This window comes from Trichechus manatus, unplaced genomic scaffold (assembly GCF_000243295.1).
Source record: "Trichechus manatus latirostris isolate Lorelei unplaced genomic scaffold, TriManLat1.0 scaffold00165, whole genome shotgun sequence".
NCBI lineage: Eukaryota > Metazoa > Chordata > Mammalia > Sirenia > Trichechidae > Trichechus > Trichechus manatus.
The window spans coordinates 2084106-2110269 of NW_004444101.1; the positions used below are offsets into that span (position 1 = coordinate 2084106).

Here is a 26164-nt window from a genome sequence, read left to right on the forward strand (position 1 = left end):
ACCTGCGCCCCGCCCCGCCGGCCGCGCCCGAGCCCGGGCGCCCTTGGCGGCTCACAGCGAGAGTAGTTCGCGCTTCTGCGGTCCAGTCGGTCTCCGTGGCCGGGCGCCGCGTTCGGGATGAGGCTTCGCTGAGGCCCCGGCCCGCGGACCCGCCGGGGTGTGCTCCGAGCCGCCGTCACTGGCGAGCGTGGCCGGCGCTATGGCGAGCTCCCCCGCCGTGCACAACACGGAACTCGACTGCCTGAGCCCCGAGGCGCAGCGGCTGGTAAGGGACCGGGACTTCGCCGGAACTTTGTCTGGGAGTTCGTCCTCGTGGAGCTGGCTTTCCTGGTGACCTCGGTCCACCGGGCAGCCGGCACCTTCCGCTGGATCTTCCGGGAGCTGGAGTGAGGTGTAGGGTGGGGGCGCCAAGTCGGCGGACCACTTGTTTGACGGGGGGCTGTGGGCGGGGAGGCGGCTCGGGGGGCGCTCTCCTTGACACTAACATCTCCTCCGCGCGCTGGAAGACTTCTTGCTTGTAGGACTCTTGGCCACTAGGAAAAGCAGTGTGGTCTTTCCCTCTGCCTGGAGTGAGGTTCCTTTGACTGGCTTCTCCCAGCGGGTTGACTGTGGCCCGCGGATCAGCCAGGGACGAGGTCTGAGACCTGCGTGCAGTCTACAGTTTCACACGGAACTGCTAGTTTAATGTTTTACAAGATACCAGCACCCAGGAACAGGTGCCCAGAGCTGCTTCCCTTCCTGGAGGCTGGCGCCCCCTGGGACGGGCGTGGTTTCCGGGGTACTTGTCCTGCTCTGAGGCTTCAGACCACTGGGGACTGAGCCCCATTTCTCCAGCTCCTCCAGGAGCAAGACCCCAAATCGACATTAGCTGATCTCGGGGGACTGGCCAGGGCCCTCCAGCGGTGGGACTTTGGTGTAATCCAGCTCCAGGCCGAGTAGTGGGACCGCGAGTATGGGGGAGCTTACCACCAAAATTGGGCAGGGACTGAGATGGGGAAGGACCGAAAGGACCCATAATCCTACAGCTTGCAGTTTTGAATGGCAGTTTTTAAAGGTGAAAGATATGGGGTGTACTTGGTAAAGAAATAATTTACTGGGCTAATGCCGAAGAGAGAAAAAGACACTAAGTTTACACCTTATCGGTTTTGGGGAGGACCTTGATAGAAGTGTGAACCCCGAACAATCGCTCATTCACTAGGTAGGAGTTAATCACCCACTGGGTGTGGAGAGGACTCAGAGATGAGTAAGATGTCCCTGCCCTTGAAGGAGCTTCCTCATCAACACCCGAGGGGCACAGGACTCGATTCTGATGAATGCATGCTCAAAATTGAAATTCCTTGCAGAGGAGGATCCCGTGGATTTTTCTTAATGTCCGTTTTAGTGTGCTGCTGCTGTTACCTCATTTAAAGTTGAGGCTGTGGGCCAGACTTCTGGAGCTAGCTCATACCCCTTAACATAATTTGCTTCTGGGGGCCCGGGGACCTACAGAGAGATCCTCAAGCCACCATCGGTGAAGGGTCCTCAAAACGTAGGGCGAGGTGATGCCGAGATGCCTGGTGCTCCAGGGGAGCCGACAGGGCAAACCAGAGATGGCAGGGACCAGGTGGATGGTAGTTCCCGGCAAGATTCTAGCACTGAAAAGCAGAGCTCGGCTGGGGGAACAGCTGGGTACAGCGAGATGCCGGCTACAGTGCCCCCTTACTGTGGAGACAGCAGTGGGTACAGTGAGGTGCTGGGTACAGTGTCCCTAACTGTGGGAAGGACAGCTGGGTATAGTGCCCCCTTGCTGAGGAGACACAGCTGGGTATACCAGGGCGCTGGCTATGGAGTCTCCTTAGCACTTAAGTCCGGCTGGGTTGAGATACCTGCTTCGTAAAGCCGGTGCAGGAATAAGTAGGACAAGAACAGGTGCTCCATCCACACTGGCCCAACATCCCTTGCCCCGATACCAGAACCCCATAAGCTCTGAAAACCAGAAGCTTATTTTGTAAGTTTGTGGCAAAAATTCCTTCCGCAGTGAAACCTGACCTGACTGAGTAAGGCTATTTTCGGTCATTATTTATTTATGTATTTCTCTGCAGCCTTGTTAATGTGTTTGATTAAGGGCTGTTACGCGGACTTGTTACAGAATGTGTGGTATATGCGTCTCATGGTCGTTGTCAGGTGCTGTCAGGTCAGTTCCAACTCATAGCGACCCCATAAACACAGAACAAAACACTGCCCAGTCCTGTGCCATCTTCATCATCATTGTTATGCTTGAGCTCGTTGTTGCAGCCCCTGTGTCAATCCATCTCATTGAGGGTCTTCCTATTTTTCAGTGACCCTCCACTTTACCAAGCATAATGTCCTTCTCCACGGACTGATCCCTCCTGATAACATGTCCACAGTATGTGAGACCAAGTCTTGCCATCCTTGCTTCTAAGGAGGATTCTGATCATACTTCTTCCAAGACAGATTTGTCCATTTTTCTGGCAGTCCATGGTATATTCAGCATTCTTCACCAATACCATAATCCAAAGGCATCTTTTCTTCTTCAGTCTTCCTTATTCATTGTCCAGCTTTCGCATGAGTATCAGGCACCTTAATAACCTTCTGAAAGCCAGAAACCTTTTCATTCTGAAACATTTGATCCCAATGGTTTCCAGTAAGAAATTATAAACATTTAGCAACTCAGTGGCAACTAACAACAACAACAGGGACTTTTTTAGAAAATAGTAGCAAGAAAACTTTGTTAGAGTGGTGCATGGGTGACCGAAGGACCCCTGGTGGCGCAATGGCTAAGCGCTTGGCAGTTTGAACCCACCAGCTGCTCCTTGGAAGAAACGACCTGTGGATCTGCTCCCATAAAGATGACAGCCTAGGGAACCCTATAGGGCAGTTCTACCCCGTCCTATAGGGTTGCTATGAGTTGGAATCAACTCGACAGCACACAACATGGGGAACAAAAGGCAGACAGTCCCTGTGTGCTAAGGTTATGGTGGAAAAGCAAGCATCTGAATGACAGATGAGTGGTGGTGTCGGGGAGGTAGGGGGAGGTGGGGAGGTGGGGTATATTGCTATAGGAGTCACTGTGGCCGCTGCACGATGCACTGTTCCACGTGGAGACTGGTGGGCATTTCAGACTAGGTCATGCCAGCCTTTGTTCTGCAGTAAGTGTCCCTGTGTCCTGGGATGGTGGCTCTTGTTAGCTGCTGTCTGACTCGTGGTGACCCCAAAACAAGATGCTGCCTGGTCCTACACCATGCTCATGAGGATCAGACCGTTGTGATCCACAGGGTTTTCACTGGCTGATTTTCAGAAGTAGATCACCAGCCCTTCCTTTCTAGTCCTCCTTAGTCTGGAAGCTCCACTGAAACCTGTTCAGTATCATAGCAACACAGAAGCCTCCACTGACAGATGGGTGGTAGTTGTGCTTGAGATGCCTTGGCCAGGAATTGAACCCAGATTACCTGCATGGAAGGCGAGAATTCTACCACTGAACCACCACTGCCCCAACGTGTGTTGGGATTAGGGGTCTTCAATGGAGGAAGAGGGCTGGAAGCCGCATTGGTGGGATAGGAAACCTGGGGTTGTCAGGAGGAGGCAGGTTTGGCAAGCTCCACCTGAAGGAAAGGACAGGGTCCGCCCTAGAACTATGTAAGAAGATGAGCCGTGGACTGTTGCTTTAACTTTCCCATTTCCTTAACTTTTGTAACTTCCCCATGTTTGTGGCATGTTGTCACCTCTGGTCTCTTTCCGCATACTGATTAGCGCCATGCCCTTATAAATGACCAGGGCCGTCCTGAGGAGAGGCTGGGAGGGTAGAGCCTGCACACACAGGCTGACAAGTCCCTTCTCAAGTGGCCATTATAGGTATCTGTGGTGGACAGTGAGAGTGTTGACTCAGTGAGCGAGGTCAGCACCAAGATGGCGGCCCCGCTGTAGCTCAGCTTGGGATTTTGAGCACAGAGCCACAGTATCACTTAGATGTATCAGTTTCCCACACAGTTAAGATATGACAGTAGTAAGTAAGTAAGTAAGTCTTTTCTAGTAGTGTAATGAGTATCCTACTGGGGCAAAACTGGAGACAAAATTTCCCTTTTTGTCTAAGAGTGCCTTTCTGGTCAGCCTGAACTAATACCACATAGCGGAAGCCTCCCTTGCAAATTTCTAAACCCTGCAGTCTAAACTGCCGCTTGCACTGTGCACAGGAAGTCAAGTTATTTATAGTTGCAAACTGTGTTTCCGTGAAGTTGATTGGAGTATTACCTGATTAGAGCCAGGCTCTTATCCAATGTCTACAGAGTTGCGAGGCCCAGTGTGCTCTGATGTTTGCTCCTCAAAAGGCAATGTTCAAGAGGAATTTGTTCTCCCCCAAAAATCAGGCTCTGTGACTCAGCGAAGGAATTGTTTATGCTTCCTTACTCATATGCTAGTGTTTCCAAAATATCTATTCATGTTTAGGAGCATTACGCTTGGAGCCCCGGAGGCCGTGATGTTCAAATTGCTAGTCTGTTATTCAGTCATTAAGCCTGTTACATCCAATGTATGTTAGACATGTATTATATCCCAATATGTGGGGTAGAGAGAAGAGGAATTTTTGTTACCTTGTTGTTTTACTGGATCCCCCAAATTTTAGTTTGTTTTTGGTTTTTTGTGTTCTTTTAATAAAGATACTTATTTTCATGGAATGGATTTTTAAGAATTTTTATTATTCAGACTATCTAGATAAAATTAAATAAATTAGCTTCTTTCTCCCAAGTTAAACAAAGCTTTCTTTTGCGAATACCCAAGATTTAATCATTCAGAATTGCCATGTGCTTAATTATAGCTACAACCTCCCTTCCCCAGGCCAAATTCCAAAACAAAGAAACCAAAAAACAACACAAAGGTGTATTCTGAGATTCATTTTGTGGGGCGGACCAGCATTTTAGGTGGCTTCTGCTTACTTAGCAACTTTAAAAGCATCTAAGTAGTTTTATATTGAATCTAAAGTACAACTATTTTGTACGAGAGAAGTAATTGCTTTTGAATCATCATAGTGAGGATTTACTTTTAGTTTGAATCAACATGTTTCATTTATATGTTTGCAACTCCATGTGTGTCCCTCACGTCTGTTATATGTGGCAGTGGGTATGTCATTTTCCTGAGGGAAGAAAAATAAGGCACGGGCTTGGGGTGTAGGTTGACAAAACCCACCTACTTCCTGCGCAGTTTCCCCAGTGGTCCTTTTTTCTGCTGGCTCTGCTAGGTGGGTGCATTAGCATGCTTGTCTCCTCATTGTGCTTCTCAGCTTAATCTGGACAGAATTTGTACCGCGACACTGGTACATGTTATAGAAGATGCCACATAAGTAATGCAAATCGGTAACATTTATCAAAGCCTTGCTGGGTCCCCCTGTTTGTGTTTTATGTAGAACTCTTTTTTTTTTTTTTTTTTTTGCTTTTTTGGTTTGGTGAAAATATACATAACGAAAACATACACCATCTCAACAGTTTCTGCATGTACAACTCAGTGACATTGATTGTCTTCTTCAAGGTGTACCACCGTTCTCGTTATTCTTTTCTGGATCATTCCACCGCCATGAGCATAAACTCAGTGCCCCCTAAGCAAAACCTCCCCCTCCCCCCCCCCTCCAAGCCCTGGGGACCGCTAATAATCTTTGGCTTCTATATATTTATTTCATATAAGTGAGATCATACAGTCTTTGTCTTTTTGCAGGTGATTTATTTCACTCCGCATGATGTTTTCGAGGTTCATCCATGTGGTGGCGTGTGTCAGACTTGCTGTCTCTCTGTGGCTGAGTGCTCTGTTGTGTATATACTACAGTTTATTTATCCATTCATTTGTTGATGGGCATTTTGGTATTTCCACCTTTGGGCTGTTGTCAACAGTGCTTATGTAGAAACGCTGTCTCCCCAGCTTTTGTCACAGCCTTATGAGGAGTCATAGTTTTGTTACTGCCATTGTACAGATAAAGAGGAAACTGCCCCAAGCCCACAGAGCAGTAGCTGACACCTAGACCCAGCTGTCCTGATGACACCACCTTCTACCTGCCCCCACTGGCTGCAGCACTCCAGGCAGGCCTGGCAGATAGGACATGTCCAGCAGGCAGCTGCTTTTATTTGTCCTCATTGTTGCTGCTGTCAGCTTCTCTTTGCTTCCGGGGATCTCCCAACCCCAATACTGGGGCCGAGGGATTTTTTTCCTAAGGTGGACTCTTAGGACAAGAGTACACATTCCTAAATGAATATTGAGAAGTCATCTTATCAAAGTTTCTTTTTCTGAATAAGGAGAAGGAGAGCAGATTGAAAAGGCTGCAGGAACTACTGTTCCATGCTTTTCACACTATGGTAACTTTGTAACTATGGCTTATGTCTCCCGGCACAGAACTGCTGAGGTAGAAGCCTCTTTTCTGTGCATGTAGCTCCTCCCTCATCCTAATGAACAAGCTCTTTGCCGATAGAAATTGTGACTTCTCTTTCTTTTATAGCTGGTTCCGGGATTATAGTGGTCTTCTAGTGCTGCTGTAACAGAAACGCCGTAAGGGGATGGCTTTAACCAACAGAAATTTATTTTCTCACAGATGAGGAGGCCAGAAGTCCAAATTCAGAGAGCTGGCTCTGGGGGCAGGCTCTCTGCTGACTCTGGAGGGAGGTCTTTGTCTCTTTCGGTGTCTTTAGCCTCTGTGTGTCTCAGTTCCTTGAAGATCTCCACGTGACATCTATATTTTCCCCATTTCTGCTTGCTTCTCTCTGTTCTGTGCCTAATCTGCTCTTTTGTATTTCAAAAGTAATTAGGTTGAAGACACACCCTACTCTGATTTAGCCTCATTGACATAACAAAGAAAACCCTATTCCCAAATGGGATTACATCCACAGGGATAGGGGTCAGGATCCTAACACATATTTGGGGGCAACACAATTCAATCCATGATGATGAGTATCTAGTCAATACAGAGGAGGGCATCAGTAGTCACCTGCTGCCTCCGGAAGGAGAACCCTGGCACCGCTGAGGTTGGCCTTATTCTGAATAGAAACAATTGAAACGTTTTCTGAAACCTTACAGGTGTGGAGACTGCAGGTAAAGGTGAAGGGGATTGTCATGGATTGAATTGTGTCCGTCAAAAATATATCTATCAGTTCGGCTAGGCCATGATTCCCAGTATTGTGTGATTATCCACCATTTTGTTATCTGATGTGATTTTCCTATGTGTTGTAAATCTTACCTCTGTGATGTTAATGAGGTGGGACTCAATCTACAGGATTGGACTGTGTCTTGAGCCGATGTCTTTTGAGATATAAAAGAGAGAAGCAAGCAGAGAGACAAAAGGACCTCATACCACCAAGAAAGCAGCTCCAGGAGCAGAGCGTGTCCTTTGGACCTGGGGTTCCTGCGCAAAGAAGCTCTTAGTCCAGGGAAAGATTGATGACAAGGACCTTCCTCCAGAGCCAACAGAGAAAGCCTTCCCCTGGATCTGGCACCCTGAATTTGGACTTCTAGTCCGTGAGAGAATAAACTTCTGTTTGTTAAAGCCATCCACTTGTGGTATTTCTGTTACAGCGGCACTGGATGACTAAGACAGGAGTGGAGCCCAGATTTGGTGGCTAGATAGAAACCTGTCACCTGGCAAGGAGCTGGCAGACAGGTGAGGCCGGAGAAGAATATAGTAATAGCAAGACTAAAGTTCACTCGTGGGGAAGATACTGCGTATCATTCTTATCCATTAGCATCAATGTGGCTAGTTGTTACGCCAGAGATCACGTTTAGAAGTTTGACTACATCAATGTTATTAGTCATTGCATTTGATAAAGCAGCATCAATAATTTTGTTCCTGGTTAGTATAAATTTGTTATTTGACGTATGAGGTACTTGTAAGAGATTTACTTTTTATTTATTTATTTAAAAAAGTAAAGTCAGGAGACTTCTGGTAGTGAAGGGGAAAAGAGAAGTCTGTGGACTATGTCAGTGTACAAGTCCCTCACCTCTGGCACAGAGGCATACATAGCATTGCAGGCGAGAAGGAAGCGCTTCAAGATTATGTAGCCTGATTCCGCATCACCCTACCCTGCCCCTTGTAATGAAGGCCGATGTTCAGCAGATTAAGGAATTTGCCCAAGCTCATATAACTGGCACGCGAGAGAAGCAAAACTGGTTTCTGGGATTGGAGACTCTTTCTGGACAGCCTCCACCTGCAGAACAATTTAAATGAGAATGCTGCAGAGACTCTCAGCCCCCCACACCTCTTGGACTTTTCCACTGTGTCCCCCAAGGGCTGAGGAAGGTGCCCAGCTCCTGGGGCGTGCCCCCAGCGGGAGCAGCCTGGCGAGGTGGAAGTCTCCTTCGAAGGGTGCTGTTTTATCTTTAAAAGCCATGATAATTTTACAGTCCACTCCATAACTCACTTTGATGGAAACAGTGTTTTAAACAGCCAGGTAAATTTCAGTCTTTAACTTCACGCCCTCCACATCTTCAAGTGAAACTAAGGCAGGCGGTGCCCTGTTCGTCCCGTGGCTTCAGCAGTGGCACTCAGACCAGCAGTGTGAGCCTGTGCCCTCGTGGCTGCACAGAGTGGCCGGGCACCACCTTGGCATCAGTCAAGAGGGACAGACACCCCTTCTCAGCGCAGAAATTTTAAAGCTGTGGTTCCCAACCCTGTCAGACCCAACACCTCCCTCCCTTTCTTAAAGTTTTTTGTTGTTGTTGTTGAAAACATACGCAGCAAGAATGCACCAATTCAGCAGTTTCTACATGTCCGATTCAGTGACATTGATTACGTTCTTCAACTTGTGCATCCTTTCTCACCTGCTTTCACTGTGCATGCCCATCTGCAGTGCAGAATGGCCGGCACCCCAGGTCTGCTCTCTGAGTGCCAGTAGCACCCCTCATCATTGCGACAGCTCCCCCCAACATTTCCAAGATGCCCTCTACATGTTGGCACTCCCCCCATTGGCAGCCGCTGCCCCAGAGCATCCTCCGTCGTGACGTTCGTAACCACAGTCATGGCTGTAAAGGACAGGCTCCCTTCTTGTGGCCAGTGGGGAACCACTGTGACCCCTAACTGAGCAAGCGTTCTGAAAGGCGAGTGTTTCTCCATTTGACACTGAAGGGAGATGCGTCCAGCAGCCAAGGGATTCGGGGGGCCGTGGAAACACGTGACAGAGGCCAGCAGCTGGCCACCAGTCAGAGGTATGAGGCTTGCACTCGCTCTCAGCTGAGCGAGAGAATGTCTCAGCGAGTCTGCTCAGCTGCACTGAATAGCAAACTATTTTTAGAATCTACTGAGTATGAGGAGCCGGGGCTTCACATAGGAAGCAGCCTTCGGTGGCTGCTCTCACTTCCTGGAGCACAGACAGCCAGGATATGGAGAGGGATTCTGTGTCGTTTCCTCGTAGCTACGGAACACGGCCACATCTGCCACAAACTGGGAACTGTGGGGTGCACCCATTGTTGCTTGGACTCGGCCTGTGTGTATGTTCTCTAGTGAACCCCAGGCCTCAGCATCCTGGGGAAGAGTCAGATATGAGCCAAGGGTTGCTGGTTTCTAAGCAAAATTGGTTCTTTGCAGCCACTTCAGGCCTCAACCAGTGCCCCTGAGGGGGGAGCGCAAACGATTTGTGATCAGCTGCTAACTTGAAGGTTGGCGATTCAAACCCACCCAGCAGCTCCACAGAAGAAAGGCCTGGCGATCTACTTCCATAAAGATTACAGCCAAGAAAACCCTACGAGGCAGTTCTGCTCTGTAACACATGGGTTCGTTGTGAGTTGGAGTCAACGGCAACGGGTTTGGGGTTTTTTTGGTTTAGGCCTCAACTGCATAATATTCCTACTCCATCCATGTGAATGAACTTTAAATATATCCTTAACGTTTTTCCCAAAAGGTTGTAAATTACAGCTATAACGTATCATGTGGCCTGAAAAAAAAAAAGGCTACCAGTTTTTCAGTTCTGTTGGATTCTAGAACCCGGAGACTGAGATCGATGATATAATTAGTATTAAAACTTCCTTCTACGTGTAGAACACTTTACAGCTGATAGACCTCACCTTTCTCTGCACGGCCCCCACGGCATCACTTCCATCATACATCTGAGAAGGGACTTGAAGTGCAGCTGATGTCACTGCTGTGCCCCATCTAGTCGGACGCAGAGCTGCTGGACCAAGGCCCAGGCCCCTTTCCATGGGCCACACGGCGTTACAAATGTCCTGGAGACAGTTTCCTCTCAAAGACTGGTCTAGAAAGTCAGTATGCCATCACCAAGAGGACCACAGTCGCTGATTTGCACGGTGGTAGTCTCTGTCATGGATTGAGTTGTGTCCCCCAAAAGTGTCAATTTGGCTAGGCCATGATTCCCAGTATTGTATGATTGTCCACCATTTTGCGATCTGATGTGATTTTCCTGTGTTGTAAATCCTACCTCTATGATGTTAATGAGGCAGGATTAGAGGCAGTTATGTTAATGAGGCAGGACTCAAATCTACAGGATTAGGTTGCTTCTTAAACCAATCTTTTCTGAGATATCAAAGAGAGAAGCAAGCAGAGAGACGGGAGGACCTCATACCACCAAGAAAGTAGTGCCAGGAGCAGAGTGTGTCCTTTGTACCGGGGGTCCCTGCTCTGAGAAGCTCCTAGACCAGGGGAAGATTGATGACAAAGACCTTCCCACAGAGCCAACAGAGAGAAAGCCTTCCCCTGGAGCTGGCGCCCTGAGTTCGGACTTCTAGCCTCCTAGACTGTGAGAGAATAAACTCTTTGTTAAAGCCATCCACTTGTGGTATTTTGTTATAGCAGCACTAGATGACTAAGACAGTCTCTGTCTTGGCACTGTAGGGTGGAGAGGTGGGGGCTGGCTTCTGGAGCTGCTGTGCCAGTTGTCTGGTTGACACCTTTAAAAACCCCGGTACTTTCTCACCCGTGGGGAGGAAATGATGCATCTCAATCCCATTTCTTGAGAACTGACGGAGTTGTGGCTGAAACTCCTGGGTGTAACTGTTAGCTGCCGGGGAGCTGGCCCCCGAGTCACAGCGGCCTCAGGCTCCATGGAATGAAACGCTGCCCCCTCCTGCGCCCTCTATAGCGGATCCATTGCGGATCTGATCGTTGTGATCCATAGGGTTTTCATTGGCTGGTTTTCGGAAGTAGATCGCCCGGCCCATCTGCCTAGTTGGTCTTAGTCTGGAAATCTGTTCAGCGTCACAGCAACACATATGCCTCCAGTGACAGACGGGTGGTGGCTGCGCATGAGGTGCACAGGTCGGAAATCGAACCCGGGTCTCCTGCATGGAGGGCGAGAATTCTACCACTGAACCACCAGTGTCCTCTCTGGGTGTAAACACAGGGTTTAAAAGCAGAATAAGAACTTTTTCTGCTGGCTGAGGAGTCCAAGGATACACAATTCCACACTATGTTTGAATCCCAGGAGAGCCTCTCAGCTCAGGAAATGCATGAACAGCAGGATTCCCTGAAGTTGTTTGTGCTTTTAAGAAATCTGTTGCACACACCTCCTGCAAACACCTTCTTTCTCTGCAGGCAGCCGGGAATTCCCTTCCACAAATGTTTATCCAGTGTCTGTTCTTTGAAGAGGAGTCCCCGGGTGGTGCAGAGGGCTTGGCGCTGGACTGTTAGCCCAGAGGCAGGCCTGGCAGTTGCTCCCAAAAGATCACAGCCTTGGAAACCCTATGGAACAGTTCTCTGCACACGAGGTCGCCATGAGTCACAGCCGACTCAGCAGCAACCAACAACAACAGTAATTCTTTGGAAGAGCACCACGTGGGCACCTCCAGCAATTCAACAGTGGGAGCTGCAGAAGGACACAGACACCATTAGACAAGTAGAGCCCCCAAAGGTTGTTGGAATTGGGGTTCAGGGTATTGGGGTGGCTGCCCACTCTTGGGCAGAATCTCCTAGTTCTTACAAAACCTTTGCCACGGGCATGAGGACAAGTAAAGACCAAGTTCTTGTGCAAGTGCCTCGGGACTCGTGAGCATGTGGAGGAGGCTAGGGCAGGGATGGGGGGCTCTGTTCTGCGTGCCCCTGCAGCCCTCTCTCGCTGGGTCTGGTGAAGAACTTCTGTTTCTAGCTCTGCTGGCCCCCGTCCCCAGCCCACACTGCCCTATACTGAGCTCCCTGACCTCAGGAAGGAGCTGCCTATTTTATCACTGTTGCAGCTCAGCAGATCAGCTCGGGTGTCTGACACGCTGAGCTGGGGGCCGGCCAGTCAGGGCAGAGCAGGCCTGCGTGGACCGCTGTCTTGCTCCGCATGTCCTGCTCCTGCAGATAGCATCAAGTCCACTCTGCGGTCCGTCAGCCAGGGTGGCCAGGGCTCTCGCGTGGCACAGCAGCCTTCACTACACTAACTCCCCCGACCCGAACCATGCCACCAGGAAGGTGTCCAGGGGAGGTGACTCCATGTGACTGTCCCCACCCAGCCCGGACACCCTGGGGGTCAGGCCCCGGGAGGCCAAGACCTCTGAGCCCCCAGAGCAACGCTGTCAGCATTGGGGCCGGGGGCCTGGACGCCTGGCTCTTTCTACTCACCTGTTAGGAGGCCCTGGGGGTCAGGCTCGTGCATGTCTGTGTATTTTTGGCGTCTCTCCCCACCACAGTATCACCTCAGTCTGAGAGGGCTGTGTATTTATAGACATTAACGTACAAGATGAAAGTGGAGCTTTGGAGTCAAGGGTTCAGGGTTTTTTTTTAAATTGTGTTTAGGTGCAAGTTTACAGTGCAAATTAGTTTTTCATCCAAAAATTTCTACACAAATTGTTCTGTGACATTGGTTGCAAACCCTGCAATGTGTCAGCACTCTTCCCCTTTCCCTTTTCACTCCGGGTTCCGTCTGTCCATTCTTCCAGTTTTTAAGGGTTCAGTTCCTTAACGTTATTGTAATGGGGTAACTTGGTGTTAGATGGAGGTGTCCCTTCCCAGGCGCCCCCCCCACACAAGGTGCACAGGGCCTAGTAAGCTGCGTACGGGGTCTGGGCCAGGACCTGGAGGATGAGGGGACAGGGCCGGCTCTCCCTGGGAGGGGGCAGGTGGAGCTCTGCCTTCCTGACCAGCAGGTGTGGCAGCTCAGCTCCTGCCTCACTCTGACCCTAAGGGGCGCAGGGAGTGCAGGCTGAAGCTGGAAGTGGGGCGCCCTGGACGGGCAACGCTGAGGCGGTTTTTAGCAGAAGCTGATGGAGCTCCAGCCATCTTGGAGCAGCAACAGCTAGCGCCCTGTGTCTTGAGTTCCTCAACTTTCTCTCTCTCTTTCTGCCTGGGCCCCGCTCCCCGAGGGTCTAACTGGGGAATCTGGGGTGGAACCTGAAATTCTGCATTTCTAACAAGTTCCCACCTGGTACTGATAGTGCTGCTGGGGACTCACACTTCCAGAACCATTGGTGTAAAGAACCCATGTGCCCATCCCCCAGCTTTAGTGCTCACCAGTTTACAGCCAGAGAGAGAGAGTTTATCATCCCATCCTTAAATGTTTCAACAAGGACGGTATTGGGCAGAGGACAGGGTATGGGGTCCAGAGGACCCCCCGCTTCCCAGAGCCCCTTGACCGGGTGGCGGGGGGCCAAGAGGAAGTGCCGAGGGCGTGGATGTCTTTCCTTCGGCCCCTGGGGCTGTGTGAGGCAGGGCCATGCGTGGGTGAGTGTGGTGGGCGGCAGTGAGGGCCAGTAAACTGCGCCCTACTGGCTAAGCACCGCCAGCAGTGAGAGCGTGTGAAAGCTCTTGAAGCAGTTTGGCATAGCTGTGACGTCAAGCATGCGATTTTATATTTTACAAAAGTAGTGATCCATGACGGATGGGAAATAAAAATACGGGTCCTGTGCCACGAAGCACTGGCTGAGGTTCATGGATCCCTGGGAACCGCTGCCTGGACAGGAGGGCCTTGGGCGGGGCCTGGCAGGCTGGACAGAAGGGTCTTGGGTGGGGCCTGGCAGGCTGGACAGGAGGGCCTTGGGTGGGGCCTGATGTGCGTGGACAGGAGGGCCTTGGGCGGGGCCTGATGCACATGGACGGGAGGGCCTTGGGTACCTGGCAGGTGTGGACAGGAGGGCCTTGGGTGGGGCCTGGCAGGCTGGACAGGAGTGCCCTGGGGGGGCCTGGCAGGTGCTGTTTGAGACGCTGCTGCCATGGACTGGACCAGACTCATGGTGACCCCACGCACAATGGAACAGACGCCACCCAGTCCCATGCCATCCCCATGATCTGTTGGGGTCAGATTTGATGCATAGGATTTTCCTTGGCTAAGTTTTGGAAGTAGATCACCAGGCCTTTCTTCCTAGTCCATGTTAGTCTGGAAGCTCCACTGAAACATATTCAGCATGGAAGTAATACAAAAGCCTCCACTGACAGATGGGTGGTGGCTGTGCATGAGGTATGTTGGCCAGGAATCGAGCCCAGGTCTCCCTCGTGGAAGGCGAGAATTCTTCCACTGAACCATGAATTCGGGTTTGCATATTGCCCTGGTGGGCCACAAGCTATTTTTGTTCATTTAGTGACTCGATTATGTCAGCTGTTCCCTTTGGTGACATCATAATGGTCATTTTGGAGGTTCCAATGACGGTTGTGCTCAGTGCCTGGCAGTTGTGATGTCCCCAATGGTGTCTATGTTTAGGATACATCTTGTTGGAAGTCTGTGTGGTTTTTCTTTCAGGCGTCTTATGGAAATTTACTTACAGGCTGGTGTCAAGGGTGATTTCTACCTATAAGAGTAGAGTTTTGAGCTCCTGAAGTCGGGTATGAATAGACTTTGTACCAATTTAAATGTTGGTTCATGTATCCGTTGGTTCTTCGTTAGCCAGATTCTCAGAAGCAAGCATGATTGTCACCACTTCCTGTATTATGGGAGCTTTGTTTTCCAGATATGAGTCACATAGGATCCTAAGAGACATGAGTGCTTTATAAGGGGAGGGGAGCAAACACTGGCGCTTGTACTGAGTTACGAAATTACCTTCTCTGTAAATTCTAAGTTGAAAGTTATCATCGCCAGTCTGCCTCAGCGGTGGCCTGCTTGTTTCCTCCTAAGGGGTTTATTCTTTAGCTTGGTTCGTTCATTTGGTCCCTGTATGACCCAAGCCCTGTGTCCCTTAGATCAAGAGGTGTAGTTTTTGGTCTTCTGATGCTGTTATCCTCCTGAACAGGACAGACATGTTGGGCTGAACAGTGAGGGTCAGAGGGGAAGGCAGCCCTTGACAGGAACCATTTCCTGGATGGAGGGCAGGCCCCACAAGAGTAGTGGGGTCTCAGGGCATCACTTTGGAGGCCTGCCAGTCTGGTGGGAGCCACCTGAGGGGGAGCCACCAGCCGGCAGGTACTTCCTGTCCAGGCAGGTGGTCTCTTCTAGAATTTTTGCCCAAGTCTCAGGCCAGAGATAAACCAGGGGAGGGCGGGGGCTGGACAGGCAGGCCAGGAGGGGATGGGGGAAGCTTAGGACTCTTGGGCATGGAGGAGCTTGGGCTTACCTCAGACCACAGAGACACTTGCACTATGTTAGCAGTATTATTTCACACCTCACCTCCTCGTACTGGTTACCTCTTGCTACATAGCACATTGCCACAAACGTAGCTGCTTAAGACAATGCACGTTTAGTGCCTCATGGTTTCAGTGAGCCGGGAGTCCAGGCACAGCTTACCCAGATCCTCTGGTCAGGGTCTCACAAGGCTGCAGTCAAGGTACCGGCCCGGCTGTGCTCCTTTCTGGAGCTTGGGGTCTTCTTCAAGCTCACGTGGTTGTAGGCAGAGTTCAGTTCCTTGTGGCTGTAGGACCAAGGTCCCTGTTTTCCTGCTGGCTGTCAGCCAAGGCTGTTTTCAATTCCTAGAGGCCACCCACAGTTCCTTGCCATCTGGCCCCCTGACAACATGGCAGCGCACATCTTCAAAGCCAGCAGGAGCATCTCTTGACATCTAGAACCGCTGCACACGTACCTGATTAGGTCAGGCCCACCCAACATAATCTATCTTTTGATTAACCTAAAGTCAGCTGATCAGTAGCCCTAATTACACCTGCAAATCTCCCCTCACCTGTGCCATATAAGGCGCCCTAATCACAGAGGTGACATCCCACCACAGTCACAGGCCCTGCTTGTACTCATGAGGAGGGGTTGTGTGGGGCATGCACACGGGGACGACAATCTTGGGGGCCATCTTAGAATCCTGCCCACCACGCTCCCCGCTCCCTCTGTCCCCCTCTGGTGGCCCCTTCCTTTTTCCAGCCCTTCTGCTCTTTCTTACATTCTCCTCTACCTCCTTCTTTCTCCCTCTGTGCCCTCCCTCTCTGTTCTTCCCGCCTGAGCTAGTGGCCTAAGGCTGCCGTGAGAACTCTTACCTGGTCTGTACCAACTTAGAAACGGAGCCAGCAGGCACGGGGCCTTGGACTCACCAGAAGGGCCGGGATGCAGGCTGCACTTGGGTGCAAACTTAGTGGTTTTGCTCACCCACCACCCAGGCTGTAGGAAGTCAGTGTGTCAGGCCGTCAGTCCAGCCGCCTTTTCTGCCCCGTCCCTTCCCTCCCCTTCCTGCCCGAGCTGCTGGATCTCTTTATAGACCCTGAGTGGCCCTTCGCACAACATGGCCTAGAAAACCGAAAAGGGCAGCGAGGTTCCAAAGTCCTGACGCAGCTGTGATTTCCCATTGAGCGTGGGGTGTGGGGAGGGATGTCCCTGACGGCAGACCCCTGGTCCTGACCTGGGCCTGCGGGGCCGTGTGCCGAGCGCCAAGGGAGACGCAGCACTGAGGCACGGGCTGCATCACCGCACGTGCCCCGCAGAACATGCCGGAGGTGTGCTGGCGGTCTTGTAAGGTCTCGCTTCAAGATGATCCAGAGAGTGATGACAAGTCGGAACACTGTGTCATTTACAGAAGCTTCAGAGGGAAGAAGGTGGGTTTGTTGGGATCAGGAACCCTGAGTCCTGGTACTCTCTTGCTAGCGACCTCCCAGGCCCCTTGTGAGTATCACGTGAAGGAACAAGTGAGCAAGGGTCTGGTGAACGATGCACCAGGGCTCAAATGCAGGGCTTGGGGGGTCAAGCATTTTAGATGTCCTCTAGGAGAACATGAGACAGCCGCAGCAAGTCAGCAGAGGGTTAAATGGAGACCTGTTTTTAATAGAAGGAGGGACTCTGACATTGAGAGCTGTTCAGTGCTGATCTTAGCTGTCTTGAAAGCAGTTAGGCCACCCGGCATGTGAGTGTCGAAGGGGAGGCTGAAGGCAGCAGGCCGTGGTGAGAAGGGGCCAGACAGCGCTGGGAAGTGGAGTCAGAATCTGTGCTACCTGGCGCTGTGACCTCCCCAGGTCCCTGCTTCCTGCTCAGTGAAGGGAGGGGCCGAACTAGTGGCCCCCCAGCCATGTCCAGCTCTGACACTCTGCTCTGCGCATCTGTCGTAACCACAGACAGGGCAGGTGATCGATAGTGCAGGCATGGAGCCAGGCTGCCTGGATTCCAAGACCAGCCTGCCACTTAGGGGCTGTGTGACTTTGGGCAGGTGACTCACCCTCTGTGTACCTTAGTTGCGTCATTTAGAAATGGGGGATGGCGATGGTACCTACCCAGGACATGGTGGCATACTTAGAGTGGTGCCGGTTGTTGATGTTAGCTGGCGTCGCAGTGGCCCCTGCTCGTGGCAGCCTTCCGTCTAACAGAACGCAGCGTTGCCCAGTCCTGCGCCATCCTCCTGATCTTTGATATTCTTGAGCCCGTTGTTGTGCCTGTTTGTCCATCCGTCTCATGGAGCATTTCCCTCATTTGCCAACCCTCTACGTTACCCACCATGATGTCCTTTTCTAGCGATTGATCTTTCCTGATGATGTGTCCAGAGTAACCAAAACAAGGTCTCGCCGTCCTCGCTTCTAAGGACCGTTCGGGTTGTATTTCCTTTGAGACTGATTTGTTAAGGGCTGGGTATGGGGTAGCGATTATTATCACAGTAACTATTACTACTGTTACTACTGATGACCCTTTTAACTCTGATGAGTCTGTGCTTCTTTACTGTGCATTTGTAAAACTCTGAACAGGACCTTCTTCCCAGGACAGCACTGTGAACCGTGTCTCTCCTGTCTCTTCCAGGCGGAGGCCAGGCTTGCGGCGAAGCGGGCAGCCCGCGCGGAGGCTCGCGAGATCCGCATGAAGGAGTTAGAGCGGCAGCAGAAGGAGGTAAGGCGCTGAGTCCGTGTATTCCTTGGACGATGGTTTTTATTTTAGGTGCTGCGTGCAAATGCAGAGGCACCTGTTGGCTGTGGACACCCCTTTTCCCCAGAGGTTGCTCATGGGTGGAACGCATCTGGCCCTGTGATTTGTGTCTAAGGTCAAGCCAAGGTGAGCACATAGCTGAGATCCCAGGCGTGCCTGCTGCAGGCGGTCGGCCTGGCGGCTCCCAGAACGAGCTTCCTGCACAGAGCCACTTGCCCTAACAGTTCCCCTCTCAGCTTTCCGGTTGAACGCAGCCACAAGGTGCTGGGTGTTAACATCCTGAGCTGGAATCTGGATCCTCCAAATTAAAATGTGAAACCAGAACAGGTTATTACATTTCTTAACACTGACAAAGTTGCTTTGTATAAAAATGCCCCCCGCCTTGTATTTTTTATGGCTTTAATAGGTTTCCTGAAGGCCTGTGGGACACAGAGAACAGGATAAACCTATGAATGAAGTAGCCAATGAGGAAATTGCCCTCCTGGGTGGATGAATAGTCATATGTTTACACACCTACTGGTGCTTTTTGCTGCTTATTTTTATAATCTGAATTGGAGCCGGAAGTCAGGTGTGGCAGCGGGAGCGCTCTTTAATTGGCAGGTAGGGGGGTGAGCTTCGCCCTGACCTTGGAGACAACATGACAGATGAAGATGGGCTCTCAGTCTGGGCTCTCCTGTAAACCATGCCCTACGGGGCGGGGGCCATCCACGTCATGCCCCCTAAGGGCTTTCCTTGCTAAGAAGATTTGCAGTTATTGGGTGGGACAGAGGTCGCCAGCTGCCTTCCCGAGGGCTGGCTTTCACACACGGCCCCTTGTTTGACTGGCACATTATTGTTAGTTGCTGCCTAGTCGGCTCCGACTCCCGGCAGCGTCACATACAACACCGTGAAGCGTTGCCCAGGCCTGGCCGTCTTCATGATGGGTGGTACGTTTGAGCCCATCGTTGCAGCCTCTGTGTCCATCCGTCTCATGGAGGGTCTTCCTCATTTTCGCTGACCCTCTATTTTACCAAACATGATGTCGTTTTCTACTGAAATGTTAAAGTCAGACCAATGTTGACAGCTTGTGAGATTTCGGTTAACCTGCATTTCTCTTAAACCCGTTGCAGATTCCGTCATCTTCCCAACGAGGACCAAGTGGGTTGCATTTCTATTCCTGCCTTTGGCCACGGGGAGTGGGGGTAGGACCATAGACAGTCATTGGAAATGCGTAAACAGGGGCGGGGACATGGCCAGTCTTGAGTTTGGGGAAGAAAATTCTTCCGTGTGGTATGAAGAATAGGTTTCAGATGACTAGAAACTCAGGCCCAAGAGATTAACAAAGAGTGGTTCCACAGCCCCAATGAAAGGGCCCAGCAGTGATGGGGACAGGGGGGACGCTGGTCCCTTGGAGAGGAGCCACACCATATTCCAGCAGTCATGGAGAAGCCACCCAAGCAAAGGAACAGCTTCAACAACAGCTCCAAGTGTATTTTTGGTATTGTGCTGTGTTTACACGTGAATAAAGACGAAACAAATGTTTGAGAATAGATAACCACATTTTCCCTCCTTGTGGATACAAACGCAGTTGTAAATAGCTTCTAGTCTTAGGACATTTTGCCCCTAGAATTGACTTAGTTTTATACTTTTTTGTGCTGTCTTTAATTTACTTTACTCAGAGGAGCACTGGCTTCGTCTTTTCCCAGGGTCCTTCTTCCGCTCCCAGAGGCGCACTTACCATTTTAAAATTGAAAAGTAGACACTCCCGGATTTTCATGTGAATTATTTGAACTTTGCGACTGAGCTGAAACTTCCAGAGACCTGAAGTTTAGCAGGAAGCACTTCCCCCTCCTCCCATTGTCTGTCAAGGGGGAGGTTCGAGGTTCGGTTCTAATGGTGTCGGGATCAGAACCTGAGTAACACATTCTCAGGAAGTCCAAGGTGTGAACCTGACCAGGAGTGACCACAGATCAGTCAAGAAGCAGTTTCAGGGAAATTTCCAGAGGGAAGTATTTAGATGGAGAGCTGGAGAGAAGGAGCAGATCTCGTTGTCTTGCTGGCCAGTGTCGCATACCTGCCTGAGACAGGGTCACCTGCACCTTCCGATGGTCCTGATATTGATCCACCCCTGCACACTCAAAATCTGGAATAAATAGTGATTATTGGAGGCCACCTAACAGAATATTACTATTATTTTATTCCCAACTGGTTTTTGGAATACATAGTTACAAACTCCCCATTGGTTTTTCAGACTGCGTGGTGTTGATTTCTCTTTGGTGTGTTTCTGTTGACTCAAGCTCACTGTACACAGGGCCCTGCTAGCCCCCTACCCTGTCTGTTTTAGAAGCCAAAATGTCAGAGGGACATTGTAGTGGTAAATTCAGTGGGCCGTGGCTTCTAAGTTTGCATTCACAGTTTGCCGCACTGAGGTTTCTGCTTTCTCCAGGGCCAACAGCCTGGGAAAGCTCCCCTCTACTCCACCCCTCCCCCTCCATTACTGTTGCACGGACCCCTCACCCTCTGGGGGGGCTCACCCATTCTTCAAGGGCTGCCTCAGTCCCGCCTTCTTTTTTATTAAGGTTGTAAAAGGGTTGTACAAAGAACTTCCCAGAATGTTTTGTTGCTCTGCCAGGTTTTGCCACAGCTGATTGAATTGTAGCTCAGCGCCCCCACCCCACCCCACCCCGCCCTGTTAGTATCCCCAGGACACATGGCTGCCTTCTCAGGCTCTGCTGTTGGAGCTGAACCAGTGGACTCAGAGGAAGTCGATGGGGGGGGTGCTGTAAGTGGGTCCTGCTCCTGGTTTTCATGATGTTATTGATAATAATTTTATCACTTTTCTCACATTTAAGGGAAACTTACTTTCACGAAGAATGCAAATGTAAACTTCCAACAAAACCAAGGCAAAAATTAATTCGTATATCACATGTACATACATATTTATCTTTCAGATTACCCATTTAGACAAAATATATTCTATCCTTAATTATCACAATGGTTAAGAGCTTGGCTGCTAGCCGGAAGGTCGGCCATTCGCATCCACCAGGCGCTCCTTGGAAACCCTATGGGGCAGTTCTACTCTGTCTTGTAGGGTCGCTTTGATTCTGAATCAGCTCCACGGCAGTGAGTTTGCTTTTGATTTATCCTTAATTATGGGTAGGATTGATTTACTCATGCCCATGACAGCATAAGCAGCTCATGCTCACAAAGTTCTTTGGCAAAAAGTCTTCATTTAGAAAGAAAAGCGTTAGGCAGAGTTAAGCCAAGAAGCCGTCTATGTGAGCGGCCTTCTTTAAGGGCACAGCATCCCTCTCTTCCTTTGAGTCAAACTATTTCAGCTTCTCTGTTGCATTTTAATTCCACAGCAGAAGAGTAGTCTGTTGCTGAGCTTCTGCATTTCAGAGCCCTGATGGTGCAGTGGTTAAAGCACTTGGTTGCCAACCAAAAGGATGGCAGTTGGAACCCACCAGCCACTCTGGGGGAGAAAGACGTGGCCATCTGCTTCCATAAAGATTACAGCCTTGTAAACCCTCTGGGGCACTTCTACTCTGTCCTATAGGGGTGCTATGAGTCGGGATCTACTCGACGGCAATGTGTTGTTTTTTTTTTTTTTTGTATTATTCCAGGCTGCAAAAAATCATTGCTGTCTGTGATGGTTAATGCTGTGTGTCTGCCCAGCTAGGCTCTGGTGCCCTGTTGTTTGGTTAAGCCGCAGCCTAGATGTTGCTCTGAAGGTGTTTACACATGATTAACATTTACGTCCGTTGGCCTTCAGTAAAGCAGTTGACTTTCCGAAGTATGTGTGGGCCTCATCCAATCAGTTAAAGGGCAAAGACTGAGGTTTCCTGAAGAAGGATTCTATTTCAAGACTGGAAATGGACAAGATTGTTGGAATTCCCAGGCTGCCGCCTGACATGCAGATTTTGAGACTTGCCAGTCCGCTCAGTCTCGTGAACCGATTCCCCAAAATAATTCTTTCTCTCTCCTTCCCCCTCACCGCCTCCCCACCAACCCCCCGCCACGTATATATCCTAATTGGTTCTGTTTCTCTAGAGAATTGACTAAGACACTGTGGCAAACTTTCAGTCTTGGCCATTAAATTTGGTATAAAAATATGGCAGTTGGGAGTTGGTCCCCTTCACCAGACATGGTGGGTGCTGGAGGCCTTGACCAGCTCTCATCACCCTCACAGAGCCCAGCGAGGCCCACAGAACCACCCCCACTTCACACACGGGAAAGGGAAGCGGCCAGGGCTGCCTCGGGGCCCCTGGTCAGCTGAGCGAGGCTCAGAACCTGGCCTGTGCATTCCCAGGTCCACGCCCAGCGCAGCTCTGCCCTCCGACTACCTGCTAGGAGCGTGCTCAGTAGAGAATTAAAAAAATCCCATTGCCGTCTAGTGGATTCCAACTCACAGCGACCCCATGGGACTGAGTAGAACTGCCCCGTAGGGTTTCCAAGGAGCATCTGATGGATTTGAACTGTTGACCTTTTGGTTAGCAGCCATAGCTCTTAACCACAATGCCACAGATAATAAGGCAGCTGGAAAGACGGGTTAAAGACGCCACAATTTGCTGTCCTTGCCATACACACAGCTGTCATTTGGCAGGTAAATCCCATTAGAACTTTGAAACTCTTCATTCCATCAGTCCCTTCCACCTTTACTGTAAAGACATTTGAGTGGTTCACGGTGATGAAAACATCCCGCATGCCTCGGGCTCCGTGGAGCGTCTCAAATGGACACACTCGGGTAATTTGGGTTTGGACTCGCCTCCTGGCACTCAGCTACACCCCGAGGGCCTCCAGACACGGGGGCGGCATGAGCATTGGCCGCCCCCACCCTGGGTTTCAACTGGTAAAGAACCAGGAAGAAAACTTGGCCCCACCTGTAAGGAAGTAGTAAATGTATTGAAAATGTATCTTAGGTGGATACTTCAGATCTCTGCTGTCCCGTCATTACAGCTTCTGTGTGCAGACCCTCACTCCTGTGATTTCCCTGGTGGCTGCCATAAAGTGAAGTATTTCCCACCCGGGGTCAGGTCCTGTGACTCGCGACCCGACCCCAAGCTGTTAATGACCAGTGTGTGGAAGGACAGCCGTGGAGGGCAGGGCATGTCAGGGCGGAAGCACCAGAAACTCCCTGGGGTAAGCCGTGGGGACCCTGAGTTAAGGCAGCTGTAACTTAGGAAAGCTTCGTTTTCTCAAAGCCAGGACAAACACTGCAGGCAGAGAACCTCGTGAGAAGCTCACCTCACTCCATCCAGATCAAGGAGGAGAGGGGATTCAGGGGGGATGCACTGGGCGTGGCGTGCTGGTTTGTTAGCCCAACAGCTGTGCCCATTTATAAAAACGGCAATTTTGCTGTCATAACTTCTGAGTCTTTGAAATATGAGAGCATGGCTATTTAAAGTTTATGTCTGTTTCTTCAGAACAGGTTTGAAAGATTTTAAAGTGTGTATATTCTATTACTGGTAAAAGAGAACGGGGTGAGGGGTGGCGTGGATACTGACGGAGCCCCACTCTGGGTTCCTTCACGTACGGCCTGTGATGGGGACCATCCCATGGTTGATAGATGAGGAAAATGGGCCTTAGATTAGACAGTGTTTCCTGCAGCTCATGAAACGGCTGAGCCAAGATTTAGATCTAGATCTAACTGATCAAAAAGCTTGTTTTCGTCCCAGTACACGTCTCTGCCTCACAATCAAATAATATAATCAACAGTAAAAACAAACAAAAAGCAATGGGGTAAATATGTTAATCATGGGATTAAAGTTAGCTGTGAGCATGCTGGCCCCCACTGCAAAAAGGGATATGTAATGACCCACGTGATCCCAGTCTTCATAGAGATGGAAGTATACCTGGAAAAACAAATTGTATTTGTAGCAATATTAAACAGGGAGTCCCTGGGTGGTGCAGAAGAAAGGTCTGGCAATCTACTTCTGAAAGGTCACAGCCTTGAAAACCCTTTGGGGCAGTTCTGCTCTGCACACATGGGGTCACCAGGAGTCGGAGTCGGCTCGGCAGCAGCTAACAGCAACAACAATAGACAATTTTGTTAGCAAGAATTTTCCATCCGACACAGAAGCAGTTGCTGTTCATGTAGCCATTTCTTGGTTTGACCCAAATCAAGGGAGTGAGGGAGAGTGAGAGAAGCTAGTGAGCCGAGCTTGCAGTTTCAGGGAGGAGCTTTGCGGGTCAGGGAGAGAGCACGGGGAGCACACCCCTCCACTGGCTGGCGCACGTCCCCGCCTCGGGGTCCGGCTATTATTAGACCAGTTCACCCAATTGGAGGTTATTCGATCCCATAGTCTGAGGCAGTGGCATTTCAACTTGTTGATTAAGTAGAAATTAATATGCCCTGGGAGAAGACCTGTGTCTAACTGGTCAGGTCGACATTTTGGTATAAAAATTGAGAGCCGTGGCCCCTGCGTCCATCCTCGTTGGCGATCATCCCAACTCACACAGGTGTCTCTGAGCAGAAGATCCAGACCTGCTGCAGGCTGAGTGTCCCTGGGAGCTCAGAGAACCGGGGGGCTACAGAGGCGGGTTGTGAGTGCAGCCACATCAGGGACTGGATCCCCCAAGGAGAGTTTGGGGGGTGAGCAGAGAGGAGGGACCAGGGAAGGAGTCCAGAGCCACCAGTGTTTGTCATCAAGATATGTCACGTCACATGTGCCACCGAGCCCACAGAGCCTGGGGACGGGGGCAGTGAGCTGGCTGCTGGCTTACTCAGACCCCCCAGGCCAGCCCCAGCCCCTCTGCAGCAGCCCATGAAGCTCTCTGTAGCAGTTCTCACCAGTGCAGGTGGCCAGAACTACAGCTCATGCTGGCTGTGCTCTGGGGGCTGTTTAAAAGGCCCATGAGTTCCTTTATAACGGACTTATTAGGGAAGAATATATGTACTGGTTGAGAAATCCACGTGAACCTTGAACTTCCCAGGAGAACCTGCACCAACAGGAGAAAACAGTGATGGGATGATCAGCACATCTCTGTCGCTATACTGAGGTGATCAGCATTGTTGTTGGAGGTTCATCCTAGGCAAGAGGTTGATTCTGTTCACCTGTGCTCACCTTTACCGTTCTGTCAGGGCCTTGAACAGTCCCTGACACAATACATGGTTTGTTGAATGAATGAGTGAGCGAATGAGTGATATCTCACTCTTACATAGTAATTACTGCAAAAGTAGAAGAAACCACTGAAGCAAACGGATATGTCAGCATATGATAGATAATTAGCCATGTTTTGGGGTTTTTTAAAGTATTTCAGTTAGAGTCTAGTGATTGTCTGTTTAGCTGGAATTTTCCTGGTATTGTTTGTATCTGCCTAATTCAGACATCAGAACATCTTTATTAGGTGTGAATTTTATCAGTTTACTTTGCAGTTCAGTTTCTGCATTTTTTTGGCTGAAGTTTTATCTGTGAAAAGAAATTTTACAATTGAAAGTGAAGAAGTACTTTTTTCCAGTGATGGCACTAGAAGGTTATACAGACTTCTGCATTAGGATAATAGCAGGTTCTGGTAGAGGTTCACATGGCTGCACCCATGATTCTCCAGTGTATCTAAAACGGAATGTAAAATAAGTGGTGAAATTACTGAGTCTTTCAGTGGGGTTTTGAAAGGGTTTTTTTGGTTCGTATTTTACAAGTATCCACTGTTTAGTTTTTCTTTTTTCTTTCTCAATATGATTCTTTTATTCACATTTCTAGGTATTTGCAGGACCTGTCTTTCTGATGTTTCTGGTTCTTTAATTGGATTTTATATTTCTTTCTCTCTTTTTCTTTTGCCCTTCCCTGTAGATCTATCAGGTTCAAAAGGTAGGCTGCTCTGTATTTACTTGCCAATTTGCATGTGCTGTTTTTCTTTGCCAAGGGCCTGGTCGGTCACCTTTCAGAAATAACGCTTTGCCCTGAAGATACACAGAAGTTCTTCCTGCTTTTTTTTACTGCTTGGTTTATGAATGTGTTTGAACACGTACGCTCAGTCCCCCTACTAACACACCCATAAAGAGCAACCGTCACATACATTTCTGTGTA

The 26164-nt window shown here is 50.0% G+C and overlaps 1 protein-coding gene across 6 annotated transcripts in view; it reads left to right on the plus strand.

The window, feature by feature from the left end:
- The first annotated feature begins 9 nt into the window (after window positions 1-9).
- The window catches only part of LRRFIP1 (LRR binding FLII interacting protein 1), an 85328-nt gene continuing 59173 nt past the window's right edge, over window positions 10-26164 (plus strand). Inside the window, exons 1-2 of one of the 6 annotated variants that reach the window (XM_023740872.1) lie at window positions 10-265; window positions 18033-18119. In XM_023740872.1, coding sequence (XP_023596640.1) covers window positions 200-265; window positions 18033-18119 — 153 coding nt within the window. In that variant the 5' untranslated portion in view covers window positions 10-199. The remainder of the gene's footprint in view (window positions 266-18032; window positions 18120-26164) is intronic. The other 5 variants (XM_023740863.1, XM_023740864.1, XM_023740865.1 and 2 more) reach the window with 5 other exon arrangements.